The 20,163-nt window shown below is 64.0% G+C and overlaps 1 protein-coding gene across 2 annotated transcripts; it reads left to right on the forward strand.

Annotated features, from left to right (window-relative positions):
- Positions 1–19,897, forward strand: ABCA2 (ATP binding cassette subfamily A member 2). 2 transcript variants are annotated; one of them, XM_055326815.1, is made up of 48 exons: positions 1–150; positions 3,801–3,894; positions 4,893–5,004; positions 5,084–5,247; positions 5,552–5,679; positions 5,864–5,974; positions 6,291–6,509; positions 6,848–7,215; positions 7,312–7,471; positions 8,210–8,338; positions 8,440–8,607; positions 8,686–8,782; positions 9,093–9,266; positions 9,343–9,445; positions 9,524–9,638; positions 9,821–10,011; positions 10,211–10,361; positions 10,434–10,638; positions 10,753–10,917; positions 11,013–11,193; positions 11,293–11,505; positions 11,588–11,784; positions 11,883–12,065; positions 12,287–12,471; positions 12,562–12,682; positions 13,008–13,247; positions 13,330–13,536; positions 13,806–13,908; positions 14,009–14,328; positions 14,419–14,632; positions 14,727–14,832; positions 14,933–15,044; positions 15,128–15,188; positions 15,268–15,442; positions 15,620–15,735; positions 15,816–15,963; positions 16,080–16,203; positions 16,328–16,460; positions 16,578–16,695; positions 17,094–17,272; positions 17,347–17,488; positions 17,554–17,688; positions 17,783–17,886; positions 17,968–18,060; positions 18,154–18,256; positions 18,325–18,462; positions 18,537–18,743; positions 19,124–19,897. In XM_055326815.1, the coding sequence occupies exons 1-48, from the start codon at positions 85–87 to the stop codon at positions 19,157–19,159; spliced, it is 7,314 nt and encodes a 2,437-aa protein (XP_055182790.1). In that variant the 5' UTR covers positions 1–84; the 3' UTR covers positions 19,160–19,897. The 2 variants fall into 2 exon arrangements, with proteins under 2 accessions (XP_055182790.1, XP_055182799.1); XM_055326824.1 differs by lacking the exon at positions 1–150 and having other exon boundaries at positions 3,806–3,894; positions 4,189–5,004.
- Positions 19,898–20,163: the final 266 nt, after the last annotated feature.

Raw genomic sequence — 20,163 nt, forward strand, 5'->3', positions numbered from 1 at the left:
CGAGCGGCGCGGCGGGCGGCGGGGCCGGTGGGGCGCGCAGAGGAGCGGGCAGCGGCGCGAAGGCGGCCGGAGAGCGGCCCCGCCATGGGCTTCCTGCACCAGCTGCAGCTGCTGCTCTGGAAGAACGTGACGCTGAAGCGCCGGAGCCCGGTGAGCGACCCGCGCGCCTCCCGGCCTGCCCCCCACCCCACCCCGAGGTCGCGCGCATTGGGGCCAGCGGCGCGCTTTCCGCGCGCACGTGTGGCCGGGCCGGGCGCGCGCAGACCCCGGGCGGGCGCGGGACCCCGCCCGCCCTTGCCTGCTGCAGCCTCTGGTCTCCGGGGACCGGCTCGGCCCGCGGGCCGCGGCCCGCGCCCGCTGACATTCGCGGTGCTCGGCTGAGTCACGGGATGGGTGCCCCGCGCCGCGCCCGCTTTGGGGCCAGCCGCACGAGTAGGGGGGCCGAGCGGCCCCAGGACCCTGGGGTCGCGGGAGGCCCTGGTTCCGGAGACGAACAGAGGGCTGATATGGTGGACTCTTCCTAACTATGAAAGTCCTTGGTTTCTGTGCTCAGCCCCCCTGGAGTCCCTGCAGGGACCCTGCCTCTTCCTCCCTGCACCACCCTTCTGCCCTTGGGCAGACACTCCTCTTCCTCCTCCTCCTCCTCCTCCTCCTCATCCTCTCCTCCTCCTCCTCCTCCTCCTCCTCCTCCTCCTCCTCCTCCTCCTCCTCCTCCTCCTCCGCCTTCCCGCAAGTCCGCTGGCCCTTGCTCCTGCTCTCTCATCAAGGAGAATGTCCTTGCTGGGCCAGCATGGATTAGGCTGCATCCCTGTACCCTTTTGTCCTTTGGGGCAGTCCTTCCTGAGGCTGACCTCCCCAACCCCAGCCCCCTCTGGGAGCCAGGTCCTGCTGTTTGGAGCTGTGAGTACCAAGCACCCCAGCTCTCTGCCCTGTGCCTGGGGCAGCCAGGGGCCTGAGGGTGCGGGCCACAGCAGCTGTCAGGGACAGAAGCCAGCCTGGGTCGGTATGGATGTCATCACGCTGGCCCTTGCCACGCTTGCTCTGGGAAGGGCAGGGGCATCTCCTGTTGTCCTGATGTCCTGACAGCAGCACATAGACCATCGAGAGGCCTGGACAGCTGGGGTTTCTGAATGGGCCCTGGGAATTTTCCACACCGAGGCCCCAAGCAGGCTGGGGTCCAGATCTGGGGCCTGAGGACAAAGCATCCTCTGGCCCACCTGGGGCCTGAGAGGCTCTTTTGCCACCTGGCTCTGAGTCCCCTTGGGCTGATGAGCTCTTGCCAGGGTCTCTCCTTGAGAAGGGCTTTGAAGTGCATAATGAGAAGCCCGGGACTGCAAACAGGGCAGGGTGGACGTCATTACTGTGGCCTGGCAGGAGTCCCCCAGGCACCTGAGCCTGGTGGGGAACCAGGGTTGAGTACACTCCCTGCCCACGTGCCTGGGTCTGGCTGGCACTGGGTCCCATGGATCAGGGCTGTGGCCTCTGGTGCAGCTCCCCCTGGTTCTGATTTCAGGTTACCGGGGACACCAGGGCAGGGCTCAGAGGAGGAAAAGGGGATTGGAATCTGGGCACCATTAGTATTAGTCCCAGGGTTCTTGGCAGTTAAGAGCCCCCAGGGGCTGGGAGCAGAGGCTGGGATGATGGCCCCTAAATCCCCGGGGGATCTCAAGGCTCAGAGAAGGAGCAGTGGCCTGTGGGGCACCTGGCAAACAGGTGGGAGCTGTCTACTGCCAGACACCCGGGAGCAGCCCCCACCTGCTACGTTGGTCTTCCCTAGAATCTCCTTGGGCCCATGTATGCAGCAGCAGTACCAGGAACTGGGTAGGCTGTATGGAGGACCTTGGCCCAAGACCCCAGCAAATCCGAAATTCTTCCTTCACGGGGGCTAAGGCCTTGCTGGGCTTGTCCATGGGGCTGGGGCTAGGGCTGGCCAGATGCCTGGCACACTCTTGCTGGCCCCCCTACTTTCCCAGGAGGGTCTTGGGCTTCAGAGTTAGACCTGTGGGCTTAGCCAAGAGACATTTTGCCCTGCAGGCTGTGTACTTCTCTGGGGGTCAGAGTGCGCCTCCTGAAAGTTTGGTTTGGAGAGTAGGAACCAAAGACCTCTGTATCTGTCTTTCTTCATCTCTGAGTGTCGCCTGTCCCCTCTGAGCTGGGCAGAGGTCGACTTTGGGGCTGCTGTGGCCTCATCGCTGGGTTGAGAGGCTCTTTCGTGTTCAGTTCTCCTCTCTTCTCCCCTTGACATAGCAGGAGGTGGCTCAGGCCTGGAGTGGGCCCTCAGGCCCTGGGACACCATGGGGGCGCTGGGCTACCCCTGAGGGACCAGGGTTTGACCACCCTGCAGGCCGCCATGGGGTGTCCAGGTGGGGCTCCCAGGTAGGGCCGAACCTGTGCTGCCTGCCTGTAACCAGATGCCCCTCTGGCCGCCTGCCCGCCCGCCCGCCCGCCAAGCAGGCTTCCCTCCTCCCAGCAGCTCCTGCGCGGCCGTTGCTATAGCAATGAGGAGGTAGCCCTGGCCTGTTGCTGCAGTTACACGGTGGAGGTGCCCAGTGGCAGGGCGGGTGTGGGTGGGGCTGGTACCATGGCTATGACCCTGGCCACCTGCACCGCCACTTGCATGCAGCCACCCTTGCTCTAGGAACATGTGTGTGGCATAGGTGCCTGTCCCCAGCCCTGTGGGTGTCCGTGGTGCCTCCTTGGCTAGCCCTAGGCTGGCTGGATCCTGGCTCGGGGGGGTGGTGGTGGAGGCTGGCACGGACTGGGGCAGGCGTGGGGTGCAGACACACAGTGGGGTGTTCCAGACCACAGAGCACTATTGTCAAAGCACGGTAAACAACAGCGGCTGTTTCACCCTAGGGGGCCGGGAGCTGGGGTGCTGGGCCAGATGGAATGCCACTGGGGTGGGGACTCTGGAGTCTGTTTTGGGGTCGGGGGTGAGGGTGAAGGAAACTTGGTCCTCAGAGAAGACCTGGGCGGGGGGTGGGGGCAGCTATCCACCTTCCTTCCCCGGACTAGGACAGGTGGCCATATCACAAACTGTAGCAAGTCCTCCCGTTTTCCAGAGGCCTGGGGCTCTGTTGCTTCTGGTCTTCCTTTCCTACTCAGAGCACGTTCCACCAGGGCTCACCTTGCTGCCCCGCTGGGGTGGCAGGAGCAGTCCTGGGAAGACTGAACAGAGTCCTGTGGGGAGGGGGGGCTGAGCCACACGGGGTGAGGGATCAGGCCCAGAGCAGGACAGGGCACCCCTGTGTCAGGGACTCAGGGCCGTCAGACCTCTAAGCAGGTTTTCCCAGAGGCTCAGGGCCCTGGGCTAGAGCCATGCCTCCCCTTATCAAGGCCTTGTCTCCCTGGGCTCTTTAGGAGGGTGTAACAGTGCTGTCACAATGAGGAGGGCTGACCCTGGAGCAGTGTGGGAGCTGTAGATAGCCCCCCAGCCCACCTCCAGATCCTAGCCAGGAGAAGGTGTGGAAGGAGAAGCTGAGCTGGGCAGATGCACAGGTCATAGTAGACCACAAGCTGGCTGGTTTGTCCCTGCTGGCAAATCAGACCTTGGCTGGGGGGTGGGAGCACTGATGTGCTTGGGCCAGACAGCATCGTGCTCTTGCGCATCAGAAAGGCCCTTGAAGAAATGGGAGGCAAACTCTGTTGGGGGGCGGTATGTGGGGCTGGACAGGGCTGGACGTCTGTGGAGGGGAGAACCGGGCTCTGTCCTGTCCAGCCTGTGGCAGGCTGCCTGGGACGGCCATGCGGGAGGCCAGGCTGCCTGAGGCAGGCAGCCTTACTCAGCCCGCCCTTTCCAGTGGGTCTTGGCCTTTGAGATCTTCATTCCTCTGGTCCTCTTCTTCATTCTGCTGGGGCTTCGGCAGAAGAAACCGACCATCTCTGTGAAGGAAGGTGGGTGTCCTCAGGGCTGGTCTTGGGGCACAGCTGGGTGGGCAGTGGGGGACAGGCGGCCCTCACCGTGTCACACGTGCATTCCCTGGGTGCACATGCCTGCACGTGTGTCCCAGCTGCCATGCTGCCCCCATGGGGCCCGTGAGCCTGCTCCCCGGAGTGGTCCCTGGCCGCGCCACCCGGCTGGGCTTGAAAACAGGGCTGGCCATGGTGGCCGTCCCTCACTGTCCTCCTCTGTTCTGTTTTGCCCCTCCCCTGCATGGTCTCTTGTCCTCCTCCTGGGCCTGCATGCAGTCTGTAAGTGAGCAGCCCTCCTGGTGCGGCCTAAGCACGCCCTGCCCCTGCTTGCATTAACCCAAGTGCATTAACCCTAGTGCCCCAGCCTCTCCTGGCCTGGCTACATCCTCCAGAACCCCATGCCCACTGTCAGGAATAGCTGGTGCACAGGGATGAGGGGTAGTGGGTCCTGAAGGGCGCCTGGGCCCTGGTGGCTCCCACGTCAAGCTTCTGGGGGGCATCTGTCTCTCTGTGGGGTCGCCTGGCTCTGCCCTGTGGGGCAAGGTCACCTGGCTGCTTGCCCTTCGGACCCCTGTGCACTTCTGCATTCACTTTGCTAACCACCTGGCCAGAGAGGTCAGAGGTCACTGCCCACTGGGGGCCCCTCATGCTCCCCTGGGCTCTGTAGGCAGTGCCACACTTGAATCCTTGGGGAAAGCATCAGGCATCTTGGCCTGGGCTGGCTGAGGGATGAGGGACATCCTGGGAGTTGTGTGGAAGGGATGGAGAGACACTCTCTGACCTCTGACCTGCTGGGGTCATTTGCACCCGAATGCCTGGTCCTCTGCCCCTATCTGCTGCCTGAAGCTGCTTTTCCTCCCTGACTTTCTCTCACTTTCTCTATTTGGACTTCGTCTCCCTCCCCTTTCTTGACTCCTCTCCCTGTCCCCTCCTGTCCGCACTCCTCGGGCCCTCTCACCTGCCCTGACCACCCCCTGCAGCCTTCTACACAGCAGCACCTCTCACCTCTGCTGGCATCCTGCCCGTCATGCAGTCTCTGTGTCCTGATGGCCAGAGAGACGAGTTTGGCTTCCTGCAGTACGCCAACTCCACGTGAGTGCCCCTGCCCCCTGCCACCCCCACCCCCACCCCCGGCCGCAGGGGCCATGGGTGACCTCCGGTGGTGGTGCAGGGTCACTCAGCTGCTGGAGCGCCTCAACCGCGTGGTGGAGGAGGGCAACCTGTTCGACCCGGCACGACCCAGCCTGGGCTCGGAGCTCGAGGCCCTGCGCCAGCACCTGGAGGCCCTCCGCTCGGGCCCTGACACCTGGGAGAGCCGCTTGGACAGACCTACAGGTGCGCCCGGGCAGCCTGGGCAGGGCCTCTGTGGGGAGGAGGGGCTTGAGACCCAAGGTCTGGTGTCACCTGGGTTCAAACCCCAGCTTGGTGACTCCTGCCCGTGGACCTGGGTCTGGGCCTCAGTCTGAACCGTTGCTCTGAGTTCCTGGGGTGAACGTGCTCTGTGCTCAGGCCGACCTAGCAGAGCTGCCTGCACCTGTGCCTGAGCCTGTGCCTGGTGCGGGCAGCTTGGCTCTGTGCCTGTTCAGGCTGCCTTGACCCGGGCCTGACTGGCCCTTAGTGCATCCTTCTGCCTGTCCAGCGTCCTCCTTCTCTCTGGGCTCGGTGGCCAGGGATCCACGGGAGCTCTGTCGCTTCCTGATGCAGAACCTGTCACTACCTAACAGCACGGCCCAGGCTCTCCTGGCTGCCCAGGTGGATTTGCCCGAGGTGAGGTGGGACGAGCGCCAGCAGCGGGCATGTGTCCCCTCTCGGGGCAGCTCCTGGCCCTGGGCAGTTGCTCCCCTGCTTGTGGGAATGGAGAGCAATGATGGGGGGATGTGGGGCTCTGAGGCGACCCTGGGGCCAGGCTCTGGAACCTCCTGGCCTGAGCCATGCCCCCTTTATGCCCCAGGTCTATCACCTGCTTTTTGGCCCTTCACCTGCCCTAGAAGTGGGGTCGGGCCTCCCCAGGGGTCAGGATCCCTGGCGCCGCCTGGGTAGCAATCCCCTATTCCGGATGGAGGTGAGAGGATCTGTTAGTGGGATGGGAGCATGCCGCCTGCCTCTGGCGGGTGTTTCTGCTTCGGTGGGTGAAGAAAGAGGTCCCTGTGAGAATTCTGAACTTTTCCTGGGGGTGAGGGGGGTCCCTGGGAGTCTGTGGCTGGCAGCATGGGGAAGGGGAAGGCAGGACAGTGATGTGCTCCCAGCCCCATCACAGCCCCTGGGTTGTCTTGGACCTGGCACAGTTCGGGGGAGACCTGTGGCCTCTGTGGGCTAAGGCCTTGGTCTCCTCTTGGTTGAGGTGATCTCTCAGCTGTTCCCCTGCGCCCCTCCCCCAGGAGCTGCTGTTGGCCCCTGCCCTCCTGGAGCAACTCACATGTACACGAGGCTCTAGGGAGCTAGGCCGCATCCTCACGGTGTCCCAGGGTCAGGAGACAGCACTGCAGGGCTACCGGGATGCTGTCTGCAGTGGGCGGGCCGCAGCCCGTGCCCAGCGCTTCTCTGGGCTGGCTGCTGAGCTCCAGAACCAGCTGGATGTGGCCAAGATTGCCCAGCAGGTGAGCGCCTGTCTGCCCACTGGCCCACGGGTCCACCGCCTGGGCTGGAGGAGATGCTGGGGTTCCTTGGGCCCAGGGCTGTGAGTGGGGTATGCTTGTGGTGGATGTCCCACATACTCCCAGTAGAGCCATGCCCCACATCCTCCCTCTAGACTGTTTCCCAGCCCCAGTCAGTGTGCCCCTGCCCCCAGGATGCAGACTCTTCCTCAGCCTCTCTCATCCCAGCCTGCATCCTGCCTCCTCTACCCTTGACCTCAAATACCCACCTTCAGATCCGTCCCTGGGCCCTGCTCCCTCTCCTGGGTCTGCATTTCCCCACATGACCCATTTCCCCTCAGCTGGGCCTGGACACCCCCAACGGCTCAGTTCCCCAGCAGCAGCCAGCACCACCACAGCAGCTGCAGGCACTGCTGGAGGATCTGCTGGATGCCCAGAAAGTTCTGCAGGATGTGGACATCCTCTCAGCTCTGGCCCTGCTGCTGCCCCAGGGCGCCTGCACTCGCCGTGCTCCAGGGCCCCCGGCCAGCAGCCCTGGAAGGACAGCCAATGGCACTGCGGCTGCGGTGGGCACGAGCTCCAACTCCACAGTGGAGGAGGGTGCCCCATCCGCCGCGGCTCCAGCCCCCTCCGATGCACTGCAGGGACAATGCTCCGCCTTTGTGCAGCTCTGGGCTGGCCTGCAGCCCATCCTGTGTGGCAACAACCGGTAGGTGGGCACGGGGAAAGGGGACAGGGACAGATAGGAGCAGGGCCTGACCCCCACCCCCAACCTGGCACCCCTAATGCCCCGGCCCCACCCTAGCACCATCGAGCCCGAGGCACTGCGGCAGGGCAACATGAGCTCCCTGGGCTTCACAAGCAAGGAGCAGCGGAACTTGGGCCTTCTTGTGCACCTCATGACCAGCAATCCCAAGATCCTGTACGCACCAGCGGGCTCCGAGGCTGACCGCGTCATCCTCAAGGTTCGCAAGTCTCACTGGTTGGGGGTCGAGCTGCATGTGCCTCCTGGGGCAGAAGCTGACGGATCTGGGTAGAGGGGCTGTGCAGGCCAGAGACCCCCATGCAGAGGAGGGTCAGTAGAACTGGCACGGAGGAGGCTGTAGCCCGGGCATGGGAGCCCTGACTTGATTTGGGGGGGTGGGAGGATTGATGGGGGCGTTGGAGATGCAGGGGCCCCTGGCAAGGTTCCGGGTCCTGGCCTGGCTGGGGAGGTACAAGGCTGGCCCTGCTGGTTTGGACAGAGACCCTCCAGAGCAGCCCCTGATGGGCGAGATTTGGGTGGGGCAGCTGGGTGGCATGGGAGCGTCCCGCTGAGGGCAGAATGTCTGTGGCCATTCCAGGGAGAAGTCCTGTTAGGGGAAGTAGAAGCCAGGGCTGGAAATGGCCCAGGAAGGAGAGTCTGTGGAGGGGGCTCTGTGGAGGATCCATCCTCCATCTGTGGAGGACGTGTGGGGGCGGTGAAGTCACAGCAGATGACATTAGGGAGCCTGGGCAGAGCCAGTTGTATGGGGTAGTGGCAGGAAGGTAGGGAGGGGAGGGTTTTGAGTGTCCAGGTGGAAGTGTGCCTGAGCAAGGTTGGTTGTTGGCGAGGACTGTCTGGGCCACGGGCGGTGGCGGGTGGGGGACAAAGGACTGGACCACCCCCTTGCTGGCGGGGTTTTTTCTGTGAGCCCTGTGACCCATGCCCTCACCCTCTGCAGGCCAACGAGACCTTTGCCTTTGTAGGCAACGTGACCCACTATGCTCAAGTGTGGCTCAACATCTCTGCAGAGATCCGCAGCTTCCTGGAGCAGGGCAAGCTGCAGCAGCACCTGCGCTGGCTACAGCAGGTGCGGGGGTGGGGGTGGGATGGGGGGGTGGGGGGTAGAAGGAGGGGGGCGGGGGAGTGCTGCATCCTGGGCTGCCCTCTGAGCTGGCCCTCCACCCCCAGTATGTGGCAGAGCTGCGGCTGCACCCCGAAGCCCTGAACCTATCCCTAGAGGAACTGCCGCCCGCCCTGCGCCAGGACAACTTCTCTCTGCCCAATGGCTCGGCACTCCTGCAGCAGCTGGACACAATTGACAACGCGGCCTGTGGCTGGATCCAGTTCATGTCCAAGGTGGGTACACAGGCCCCTGGGCTGGCGCGGAGGGGCTGGTGCTCAGGGCCGGCTCCCGACAACACCTCTCCCCCCCAGGTGAGTGTGGACATCTTCAAGGGTTTTCCCGATGAGGAGAGCATCGTCAACTATACTCTCAACCAGGCCTACCAGGACAATGTCACCGTGTTTGCCAGTGAGCTAGTCCCCTGAGCCCTGCTCTGCTGACCCCCCCAGCCTCCCGTCTCTCTACCGCTGCCCTCCAGGACCCCTTTATCTGCTCCTGTGCGCCCTCGCCTTTAGCACCCTCACCCCACCCTGGCTTTTCCTCCCCTGCGGCCCCGCCCCTCAAGCCCCAGCACTGCCCAGTCCCTGGTCACGCCCCCTCCCTCACACCCCTCCCTCCCTGGTGACCCTCCCCCACAGCCAGCCTCCCACTCTGCCCCCCACCTGCCCCTCATCCTGTCCCCAGGCGGCCCCTCCACCCACCCTCATCCTGTTCCCAGGTGTGATCTTCCAGACCCGCAAGGATGGCTCCCTGCCACCCCACGTGCACTACAAGATCCGCCAGAATTCCAGCTTCACAGAGAAAACCAATGAGATCCGCCGGGCCTACTGGCGCCCAGGGCCCAACACTGGCGGCCGCTTCTACTTCCTGTATGGCTTCGTCTGGATCCAGGGTGAGGGCCGCCCCTGGGGCTGCGGGGATAGGCCTGGCCACCCCCCGACCCCGTGGCTGACCCCTCCTGCCTGTAGACATGATGGAGCGAGCCATCATCAACACCTTCGTGGGCCACGATGTGGTGGAGCCTGGGAACTACGTGCAGATGTTTCCCTACCCCTGCTACACGCGAGACGAGTGAGTGTGTGTTTCTGGGGGCCTGGGGGCTGGGGCTCAGGCCAAGCCCCTCCCCTCACGCCCCTGCCTGGACCTCAGCTTCCTGTTTGTCATCGAGCACATGATGCCGCTCTGCATGGTGATTTCCTGGGTCTACTCCGTGGCCATGACTATCCAGCACATTGTAGCAGAGAAGGAACACCGGCTGAAGGAGGTGGGGGGACGGGGGTGGGGGGGGCACAGAGGTGGCGGGGGAGGAATGAGGGTGGGGGGCAGCCTGCGGACACCTCTCCCTCCCTGGGCCTGGCCGGCAGGGCAGAGGCAGGTCACCCTTTCCTGGTGCCCTGCCCCAAGCACAAGGCCTCCTGCCCCAGCCCGATGCCCACCTGCCCACAGGTGATGAAGACGATGGGCCTGAACAACGCAGTGCACTGGGTGGCCTGGTTCATTACTGGCTTTGTGCAGCTCTCCATCTCTGTGACGGCACTCACGGCCATCCTCAAGTATGGCCAGGTGCTCATGCACAGCCACGTGCTCATCATCTGGCTCTTCCTGGCCGTCTATGCCGTGGCCACCATCATGTTTTGGTGAGCATGTGTGGCTGGCGGCAGGCTGGGAGGGGGCCTTGCTTGGGTCCTGGCCGAGTAGCCCTTGCATTGACCCCAAAAACACAGAAGCACCCATCCTGGAGCTGCTCTGGACCCCAGGAGGGACACGCCAGGAGGGCTTTGGGCTCTGTACCAAGGGTCAGGTATGGCTGACGGCCAGTGGCCGCACCTACCCTAGCTTCCTGGTGTCTGTGCTGTACTCCAAGGCCAAGCTGGCCTCCGCCTGCGGCGGCATCATCTACTTCCTGAGCTACGTGCCCTACATGTATGTGGCGATCCGTGAGGAGGTGGCCCACGACAAGATCACTGCCTTTGAGAAGTGCATTGCGGTGAGGGTCAGGGGTGGCTGGGGTGAGGGTGGGATCCAGCCCCCTTCCCCACTGACACCATTGTCCCCTCAGTCCCTGATGTCCACAACAGCCTTTGGCCTGGGCTCCAAGTACTTTGCCCTGTACGAGGTGGCAGGTGTGGGCATCCAGTGGCACACGTTCAGCCAGTCACCTGTGGAAGGTGATGACTTCAACCTGCTCCTGGCGGTCACTATGCTGATGATAGATGCAGCCGTCTACGGCGTGCTCACGTGGTACATAGAGGCTGTGCACCCAGGTACCAGCTAACTCTTGGCAGGGGGATATGGCTCCCTAGTGGAAGGCACATGGATTGGCATGGACAGCAACCCCAGGCCCTGGGTCAGCCTCCCTTCTGCTCTCCAACCCTTAGGCATGTATGGGCTACCCCGGCCCTGGTACTTCCCACTGCAGAAGTCCTACTGGCTGGGCAGTGGGCGTACGGAGGCCTGGGAGTGGAGCTGGCCATGGGCTCGTGCCCCCCGTCTCAGCGTCATGGAGGAAGACCAGGCCTGTGCTATGGAGAGCCGGCGCTTGGGTGAGGCGGGTGCCAGGGCAGTGGCTGGGGTGATCACTAGGTTTTGGGGTTGGGGGCCCCAGGGCAGCCTTAGCTGACCTGCCGCCCTGGTGCAGAGGAGATGCGGGGAATGGAGGAGGAACCTACTCACCTGCCACTGGTAGTCTGCGTGGACAAGCTCACCAAGGTCTACAAGAACGACAAGAAGTTGGCTTTAAACAGGCTGAGCCTGAACCTATATGAGAACCAGGTGGTGTCATTCCTGGGACACAATGGGGCTGGCAAGACCACTACCATGTGAGTGTTAGGCCAGAGTCTGCTCTGTCACCACGTGGGCGGCAGGGTGGGCTCCTTCCAGGAGGTGGGGGTTGTGACCTTGCCAGCCCACCCACTCAGGTCCATCCTCACTGGCTTGTTCCCGCCAACCTCGGGGTCGGCCACCATCTACGGACACGACATCCGCACGGAGATGGACGAGATCCGCAAGAATCTGGGCATGTGTCCACAGCACAACGTGCTCTTTGACCGGCTCACGGTGGAGGAGCACCTCTGGTTCTACTCGCGGCTCAAGAGCATGGCCCAGGAGGAGATCCGCAAAGAGATGGACAAGTGGGTGGGGGCGGGGGTGCGGCGGGGCTGGGGTTGGGTGCTCCCACTGTCGGGGGGCCCACATGCCCCGTCCCGCCCTCAGGATGATTGAAGACCTAGAGCTCTCCAACAAGCGGCACTCACTGGTGCAGACGCTGTCAGGTGGCATGAAGCGCAAGCTCTCTGTGGCCATCGCCTTCGTGGGCGGCTCCCGTGCCATCATCCTGGATGAGCCCACTGCTGGCGTGGACCCTTATGCACGCCGAGCCATCTGGGACCTCATCCTGAAGTATAAGCCAGGTGAGCGGGCCGTGGGGCACCGGGAGGGGATGGGTGGCCCCTGCCTGCCCCGCCCCGTCCCAGCCCTGTGCCCTGACCCCAATCCTGGCCTCCCCCAGGCCGCACCATCCTGCTGTCCACCCACCACATGGACGAGGCTGACCTGCTCGGGGATCGTATTGCCATCATCTCCCATGGGAAGCTCAAGTGCTGTGGTTCCCCGCTCTTCCTCAAGGGCGCCTATGGGGATGGCTACCGTCTCACTCTGGTCAAGCGGCCTGCTGAGCCTGGGGACCCCCAAGGTCTGTATAGAGGCTGCCTGGGCCAGCCTGAGGCCCTCCTACCCCAGGACCCCTTTTCCAAGGCCAGTGAGTTTGATGGGGGGGCCTGCTGCTGCCCCAGTAAGCCTGGCATGCCTGGTGGGGCCTAGGGTTCCCTCTTTTCAGGCCCCTTCATGACCTGGTTGGGATTCCCCTCCACCAGCCCCTGAGTCCAGCTCTTCTGTGCTCCCCTCCCTTCCTAGAGCCAGGGCTGCCAGCAAGCCCCCCAGGTCGTACCCAGCTGAGCAGCTGCTCAGAGCCCCAGGTCTCCCAGTTCATCCGCAAGCACGTGGCCTCCTGCCTGCTGGTGTCTGATACGAGCACAGAGCTCTCCTACATCTTGCCAAGCGAGGCTGCCAAGAAGGGGGCCTTTGAGCGTCTCTTCCAGGTGAGGGGTGTAGGGTGGAGTGGGCTTGGGTGGGGTGTGTTCCTGCTGGGGACCCGCACTGTGGTGGGGTCACGCACAGCTCTTTCACAGCATCTGGAGCAGAGTCTGGACACACTGCACTTGAGCAGCTTCGGGCTGATGGACACCACGCTGGAGGAGGTGTTCCTCAAGGTGTCGGAGGAGGACCAGTCTCTGGAGAACAGTGAGGCGGGTGAGAGGTCCCAGAGCTGCTCATGAGCCCCATCCCTCCCCACGGCACCCCTCTCCATGGCATGGCACCCCTCCCAGCCAGGGTCTGGACTGGGGCCGGGGCTGCTCACTCTACCTCCTTCTCTGGGGACCAAGGACTCTGGGTGGGACAGGGTGTCCTGACTCCCCGAGGACAGCTCTGGGGCTGGGCAGGGAGGTGGCCATGGGACTTGGGGCTCCCCAGGGTGAGGTCGGGCTGAGGGCCTTGGGTGGGTGGGTAGGTGGGCATGGGGACTCAGGATCCCAGGCAGGCCTGGGTCCCACTTCTCTCCCCGGGCCCTCCACAGATGTGAAGGAGTCCAGGAAGGATGCCCTACCAGGGGCGGAGGGCCCGGCGTCACCCGGGGAGGCGCCTGTTGGCGGCCTGGCCCGGTGCACAGAGCTGGCACAGTCACAGGTGTCGCTGCAGTCCACATCCTCCGTGGGCTCTGCACGCGGTGACGAGGGAGCCACCTATGCAGATGTCTATGGCGACTACCGCCCCCTCTTTGACAACCTGCAGGACCCTGACAACGTCAGCCTGCAAGGTGGGGGGCGGCCAGGCGGGGCTGGGTGGGGTCCCCGTGGGGTGGCCCCAGGCTGCCTGCTCAGCCCCCACTCCCTGTGCAGAAGCTGAGGCGGAGGCCCTCACGAGGGTTGGCCAGGGCAGCCGCAAACTGGAGGGCTGGTGGTTGAAGATGCGCCAGTTCCACGGGCTCTTGGTGAAACGCTTCCACTGCGCCCGCCGCAACTCAAAGGCGCTCTCCTCCCAGATCCTGCTCCCTGCCTTCTTCGTCTGCGTGGCCATGACCGTGGCCCTCTCCGTCCCTGAGATTGGTACGGCCACTGGGCCAGGCAGAGGGACATCAGGAGGCTGGTGGCCATGCCAGTGGGACTGTGGTGCCTCCCCCACCACACCTGCTCTGGGCCTGGGCACTCCATCTGAGACTGGCAGGCACTCTTTGGGGCTGGTGTGCGACCCCAGCACCCTGGGGACCCACACCTCAGGCTTGGACCCTGAGTCTTAGGAATGGGGGGGTAGGACCTAGGCCTGAGGTCGCTGCTAGGTAAGCGGCACCAGGTCAGGCCTCCGTGCGCCCCACCAGGTGACCTGCCCCCACTGGTCCTGTCACCTTCGCAATACCACAACTATACCCAGCCCCGTGGCAACTTCATCCCCTATGCCAATGAGGAGCGCCAGGAGTACCGGTGAGGCCGCTGACAGGGGCAGCCTTGGGGACGGGGGGCTGGGCGGGGAGAGCAGAGACTGGTGGGCATCTCCCCACTGACACACTGTGGCCACCCCCAGGTTGCGACTGTCGCCTGATGCCAGCCCCCAGCAGCTCGTAAGCACGTTCCGGTTGCCATCGGGTGTGGGCGCCACCTGTGTGCTCAAGTCTCCAGCCAATGGCTCACTGGGGCCCATGCTGAACTTGAGCAGTGGCGAGTCCCGCCTGCTGGCTGCCAGGTTCTTTGACAGCATGTGCCTGGAGTCCTTCACACAGGGGCTGCCTTTGTCCAACTTCGTGCCACCCCCGCCCTCGCCTGCTCCGTCTGACTCCCCCGTGTCTCCAGAGGACGACCCACTGCAGGCTTGGAATACTTCTCTGCCCCCCACCTCTGGGCCAGGTAGGGCGCCCCCAGGCTGCGGGGGTTGTGGGGGGGTGGTGGGCAGGGCATGGCCTGGGCCTGAGCTGGCGGTACCCGCTGTGCCTGCAGACAACTGGACATCGGCCCCCTCCTTGCCGCGCCTGGTGCGGGAGCCCATTCGCTGCACCTGCTCTGCGCAGGGCACTGGCTTCTCCTGCCCAGGGGGTGTTGGCGGGCGCCCACCCCAAATGCGGGTGGTCACCGGCGACATCCTGACTGACATCACGGGCCACAACGTCTCTGAGTACTTGCTCTTCACCTCTGACCGCTTCCGGCTGCACCGGTGAGCTCGGTGGGGGTTGCATGCCAGCTGTGGGTGAGGGGGCAGTCTGCCCCTTGCGTGCTTGGAATCACTGCCCCTTGACCTACCTGCCCAGGTATGGGGCCATCACCTTTGGCAACATCCAGAAGTCCATCCCAGTGTCATTTGGTGCCCGGGCCCCAGTCATGGTGCGGAAGATCGCGGTGCGCAGGGCAGCCCAGGTAAGCCGTGGCCCCAGGCCTCGCGGCTTCCAGCTCTGGCCCAGGGGTGCAGGTGGGGACAGGAACCCACAGGGCTCTCACAGACTCTGCGTCTCTCCAGGTTTTCTACAACAACAAGGGTTACCACAGCATGCCCACCTACCTCAACAGTCTCAACAATGCCATCCTGCGCGCCAACCTGCCCAAGAGCAAGGGCAACCCGGCAGCCTATGGTGCGCCTTGGTGGGGTGGGTGGGGTGGGGCCAGGCAGGGGGGAGGCAGCAGGTCCCTGAGGCTGCCTTCCCCTGTGCTGTAGGCATCACTGTCACCAACCACCCCATGAACAAGACGAGTGCCAGCCTCTCCCTGGATTACCTGTGTGTATGGGGACCGGGGGGCCAGGGTGTTGCTGTGGGGTGGGTGCCAGGCAAGGGCTGATGTCTGCCCTGCCCCCAGGCTGCAGGGCACAGACGTGGTCATTGCCATCTTCATCATCGTGGCCATGTCCTTCGTGCCAGCCAGCTTCGTGGTCTTCCTGGTAGCTGAGAAGTCCACCAAGGCGAAGCACCTGCAGTTTGTCAGTGGCTGTAACCCTGTCATCTACTGGCTCGCCAACTACGTGTGGGACATGGTGTGCCCTTCCTTGCATGGCTGAGGGGGGGGTTCCTTTTACCCCTGGTCCCCTGCCATCCCATTGCCTGTCCCCTGCCAGGCGCCCCAGCCCTGCCCCACCCTGAGCCCTCACTCCTGCCCTGGGGCCCCTCACCCCTGCTCCTGGGCCCCTCACCTGCCACCCCTGCTCTGGTAGCTTAACTATCTGGTCCCAGCCACCTGCTGTGTCATCATCCTGTTTGTGTTTGACCTGCCGGCCTACACTTCACCCACCAACTTCCCTGCCGTGCTCTCTCTCTTCCTGCTCTATGGGTAAGGGGGAGCAGGCAGCGGGTGGGGGCTTGGGCTGGGGGCAGGCCACCCGCTGACTACCCCTACCTGCCTACCTGCAGGTGGTCTATCACCCCCATCATGTACCCGGCCTCCTTCTGGTTTGAGGTCCCCAGCTCTGCGTATGTGTTTCTCATTGTCATCAACCTCTTCATCGGCATCACAGCCACAGTGGCCACCTTCCTGCTGCAGCTCTTTGAGCACGACAAGGTGGGGCAACGGGGCATGGCGGGCAGCAGGACAGTGGGCCATGGTGGGCAGTGGGGCATGGTGGGCAGTGGGGCAGCAGGGCCAGGCTGTGCCAGTGACTACTTGCAACCCTCCAGGACTTGAAGGTCGTCAATAGTTACCTGAAAAGCTGCTTCCTCATCTTCCCCAACTACAACCTGGGCCACGGGCTCATGGAGATGGCTTACAATGAGTACATCAATGAGTACTACGCCAAGATTGGTGAGCGGGGGTCAGGGGTCCCGGAGTGGGTCACACCTGGCTGGGAAATGAAGGATTCCAGCATCAGGGACAGATGGGGGCTCCCGAGGCGCCAGGCACAGGCCCTGAGCTGGCTGCCCCACAGGCCAGTTTGACAAGATGAAGTCCCCGTTCGAGTGGGATATTGTCACCAGGGGGCTGGTGGCCATGACGGTCGAAGGCTTCGTGGGCTTCTTCCTCACCATCATGTGCCAGTACAACTTCCTGCGGCAGCCACAGTGAGTGGGGAGTGCCGGGAGATGTGGGGCTAGTGGTCAAGCTGGGCACTGCCCGCCGTCCTATGGCCAGAGCATGTTGGGGAGGCTGGGTGATGGCCCTGCCCACCTTGTCCCCAGGCGGATGCCAGTTTCTACCAAGCCTGTGGAGGATGATGTGGATGTGGCCAGTGAGCGGCAGCGAGTGCTGCGGGGGGATGCTGACAATGACATGGTCAAGATCGAGAACCTGACCAAGGTGGGCCCTGGGCTTGTGAGAGGGGGGCCAGGTTGGGGCGAGCCCAGGAAGGGGCAGGGCCAGCGGGGGTGTGTTTCCTGTGGGGAGGAACCTGGTGGGGGGGGCTTCTAGATGGATTGGGGTCTAGATGGGGGGTGCGTTTCCCAGTGGGGGCAGGGCAGTGGGAAGTTTCTGGGGGTGGGGCCAGCGGGAGCGTGTTTTCCGGTGTGGGCGAGGTAGTGAGGCATGTTTCTGGGGGTGGGGCCAGTTGGGGGCGTTTTTTCAGGGGGCGGGGCCAGGTAGGGGTGTGGCTCGAGGGCCGGCCAGCCTGACTTGCCACCCTGCTTATCCCGGCGGGCGCCCCCCTTCCTTCCCCTCCTCCCCGCTCCTCTCCCCTCCCCTCCCCTCCACTCCACCAGGTGTACAAGTCCCGGAAGATCGGCCGCATCCTGGCGGTGGACCGCCTGTGCCTGGGCGTTCGACCCGGCGAGTGCTTTGGCCTCCTGGGCGTGAACGGCGCAGGCAAGACCAGCACCTTCAAGATGCTGACGGGTGATGAGAGCACAACCGGGGGCGAGGCCTTCGTCAACGGGCACAGGTGCAGGCGGGCAGCGGGCGCCCGGGCGGGTGGGGTGGCTGTGGCTGCGGGTGCTGATGTCATGGTGTCCCCAGTGTGCTCAAGGAGCTGCTCCAGGTGCAGCAGAGTCTGGGGTACTGCCCGCAGTTCGATGCCCTGTTCGACGAGCTCACAGCCCGGGAGCACCTGCAGCTGTACACGCGGCTCCGCGGCATCCCCTGGAAGGACGAGGCCCGGGTAGGCAGCGCCCCGGCAGGGGCAGGGCAGAGGAGGGGTGGGCCTTGATGTCCCTTCCCCCCCAGGTGGTCAATTGGGCGCTGGAGAAGCTGGAGCTGAGCAAGTACGCGGACAAGCCGGCAGGCACCTACAGTGGAGGCAACAAGCGGAAGCTGTCCACAGCCATTGCCCTCATCGGCTACCCGGCCTTCATCTTCCTGGTGAGCCAGTGTAGGGGGCAGTGGGTGCTGCACCTCTTGGGGGAGGGGGGGAGGGGCAGTGAGCTGCAGTGGCTGAGCCTGACACCGCCCCCAGGACGAGCCCACCACAGGCATGGACCCCAAGGCCCGGCGCTTCCTCTGGAATCTCATTCTCGACCTCATCAAGACGGGGCGCTCCGTGGTGCTGACGTCGCACAGGTGTGTCCCTGCCCTCCCTCCCCACCGCTGCTCTGCACACAGTGGCCCCCACCCCATGCCAGCCTGTGTCTCTGTCTACAGCATGGAGGAGTGTGAGGCGCTGTGCACTCGGCTGGCCATCATGGTGAACGGGCGCCTGCGTTGTCTGGGCAGCATCCAGCACCTGAAGAACCGGTGAGCCGAGGGGGCCAGTGTGGGGTGGCAGGCCGTGGGGGCCCATGACTGCCCTGGTGCCTGGGGACACGGAGCCACAGCCCTGTTCTGCAGGTTTGGAGACGGCTACATGATCACGGTGAGGACCAAGAGTAGCCAGAATGTGAAGGATGTGGTGCGGTTCTTCAACCGGAACTTTCCAGAGGCCGTGCTCAAGGTGGGTGGGGCCCCAGGGACAGGGTTTGGGGGTCCGCTGAGCGGCCTCTGATCTCTGTGCACCCCCAGGAGCGTCACCACACGAAGGTGCAGTACCAGCTCCAGTCAGAGCATATCTCGCTGGCTCAGGTGTTCAGCAAGATGGAGCAGGTGGTAGGCGTGCTGGGCATCGAAGACTACTCCGTCAGCCAGACCACCCTGGACAACGTGAGTGCCCCAGGTCAGGGGTGGGGAGACATCCTAGGCAGGCCCCTGCTCACTCACCTGCTGCTGCCCACCAGGTGTTTGTGAACTTTGCCAAGAAGCAGAGCGACAACCTGGAGCAGCAGGAGACAGAGCCGCCCTCGGCCCTGCGGTCCCCCCTGGGCCGCCTGCTCAGCCTCTTCCGGCCCCGGCCTGCCCCCACAGAGTTAAGGGCACTTGTGGCCGATGAGCCTGAGGACCTGGACACAGAAGACGAGGGTCTCATTAGCTTCGAGGAGGAGCGGGTGAGCCGGGTCTGCAGGGCCCGACTGGCCAGAGGGCTCAGGTTCTGCATGAGGGGAGGGGGGGGAGCGGCTCTGCGCATTCTTGCTGTCCTAAGCTCAAGGAGACAGAGGGGTCCCTCTGATACTAGCACTAGGGTAGACACAGAGGCCCTGGGCACAGACAGACACAGACCCCACGGCATGCTAGAAACTGGGATTTCAGACATGGGCGGGGTGGAGGTGGGGGGAGCCAGAAACACTGCAGCCACCAGACTTGGCAGGCAGAGGCCACCAGAGGCCTCATCACGGAGGCAGAACTCAAGGTGGGCAGAGGTGGGGTACCCATCCTAGACCCGGGAGACACCTTCTCAAGCCCGGCTGGCCTGCCATCTGCCCACCAGGCCCAGCTCTCCTTCAACACGGACACGCTCTGCTGACCATCAGGCGCTGGCTCAAGGACATGCAGTGGGGACAGAAGTCAGGCAGGGGCCAAAGCCCCACCCTGTGCCCCCAGTGCCCACCCACGAGGCCCTGGAGCGGGAGGTCCAGGACCAAGGGCTTCACACTCCCTCCAGCCCTTCACCTGGCCTCAGCTGTGCCTGAGACCACCGCGCTGCCCTCCCCTGATTGTGCCAAAGGTTGGCCTGGCCCTGGGCTGCGCACACCCTCACCCTGCTCTGCCTTAAAGCCTGGGGGTCTGACCAGCCCCTCGCCTCTGCCCGTCCAGCTCTGCATTCCACCCCTAGGGCCCCTGGGGTGACACAGGCCATTGGGCACCCCCAGACCCTCTGCTGGCTGGGCTTGACCTCCTCAATGGGCTCTTCTCTGACACCCGGTACCGATGGCCGGTCTGGGGCTGAGGGAGGCTGGGGCAGGTCTCGTCCCCAGGACGTTATTTATTTTGCTTTGGGAAGAGGCTTCCTCATCTTGCTCTCACGCAGGGAGGCCCCCACCTGAGGGAAGCCATGGACGTGGACCAGGGAGGGGCAGTCTCAAGGTGGTGGGCTGGGTGGCAGGAATGGAGAAGCTGGCCCTACCAGCCACACAAGGGGCCAGATCCCCCCCCCCAGCTCCCTTGCTGTCCCACCCAGCTTGGCTCCCCCCCATACCCGCTCCCCCGGGAGCCAGACCTGTACATAGCGCACAGATGTTTGTTTTAAATAAATGAACACAAAAGCCTGTGGAAGCTTGCCTGTGTGGAGCGGGGTGCTGGGGTGAAGATGGGCCCACTGATGCCGAGGTTCGGTCCCCTCCCTACAGGCACAGATATGGGGCCTGGAGCCCCGAGCCAGGGTGAACCTGGAGGAGAGTGGGGGGTTCATCCCTGTGTGCAGCTTTTGGTACAGATGGGGAGACAGAGGCAAGGGCTGTCCCTCATTCCCCTCCCCTGCCCACCCACAGAGCCCAGACTCCCTGCCTGGAGGCGGGTCCAGAGTGGGTT

This window comes from Nyctereutes procyonoides, unplaced genomic scaffold (assembly GCF_905146905.1).
Source record: "Nyctereutes procyonoides isolate TBG_1078 unplaced genomic scaffold, NYPRO_anot_genome, whole genome shotgun sequence".
Taxonomy (NCBI): Eukaryota; Metazoa; Chordata; class Mammalia; order Carnivora; family Canidae; genus Nyctereutes; species Nyctereutes procyonoides.

Bases quoted from the DNA above. Each gene is read 5' to 3' on its own strand.
- ABCA2 (XM_055326815.1), top strand. From the start codon at position 85: ATGGGCTTCCTGCACCAGCTGCAGCTGCTGCTCTGGAAGAACGTGACG. The intron at 8,608-8,685 runs GTGGGTACACAG...TCTCCCCCCCAG, and splicing joins GGATCCAGTTCATGTCCAAG to GTGAGTGTGGACATCTTCAA. The intron at 15,189-15,267 runs GTGTGTATGGGG...CCCTGCCCCCAG, and splicing joins AGCCTCTCCCTGGATTACCT to GCTGCAGGGCACAGACGTGG.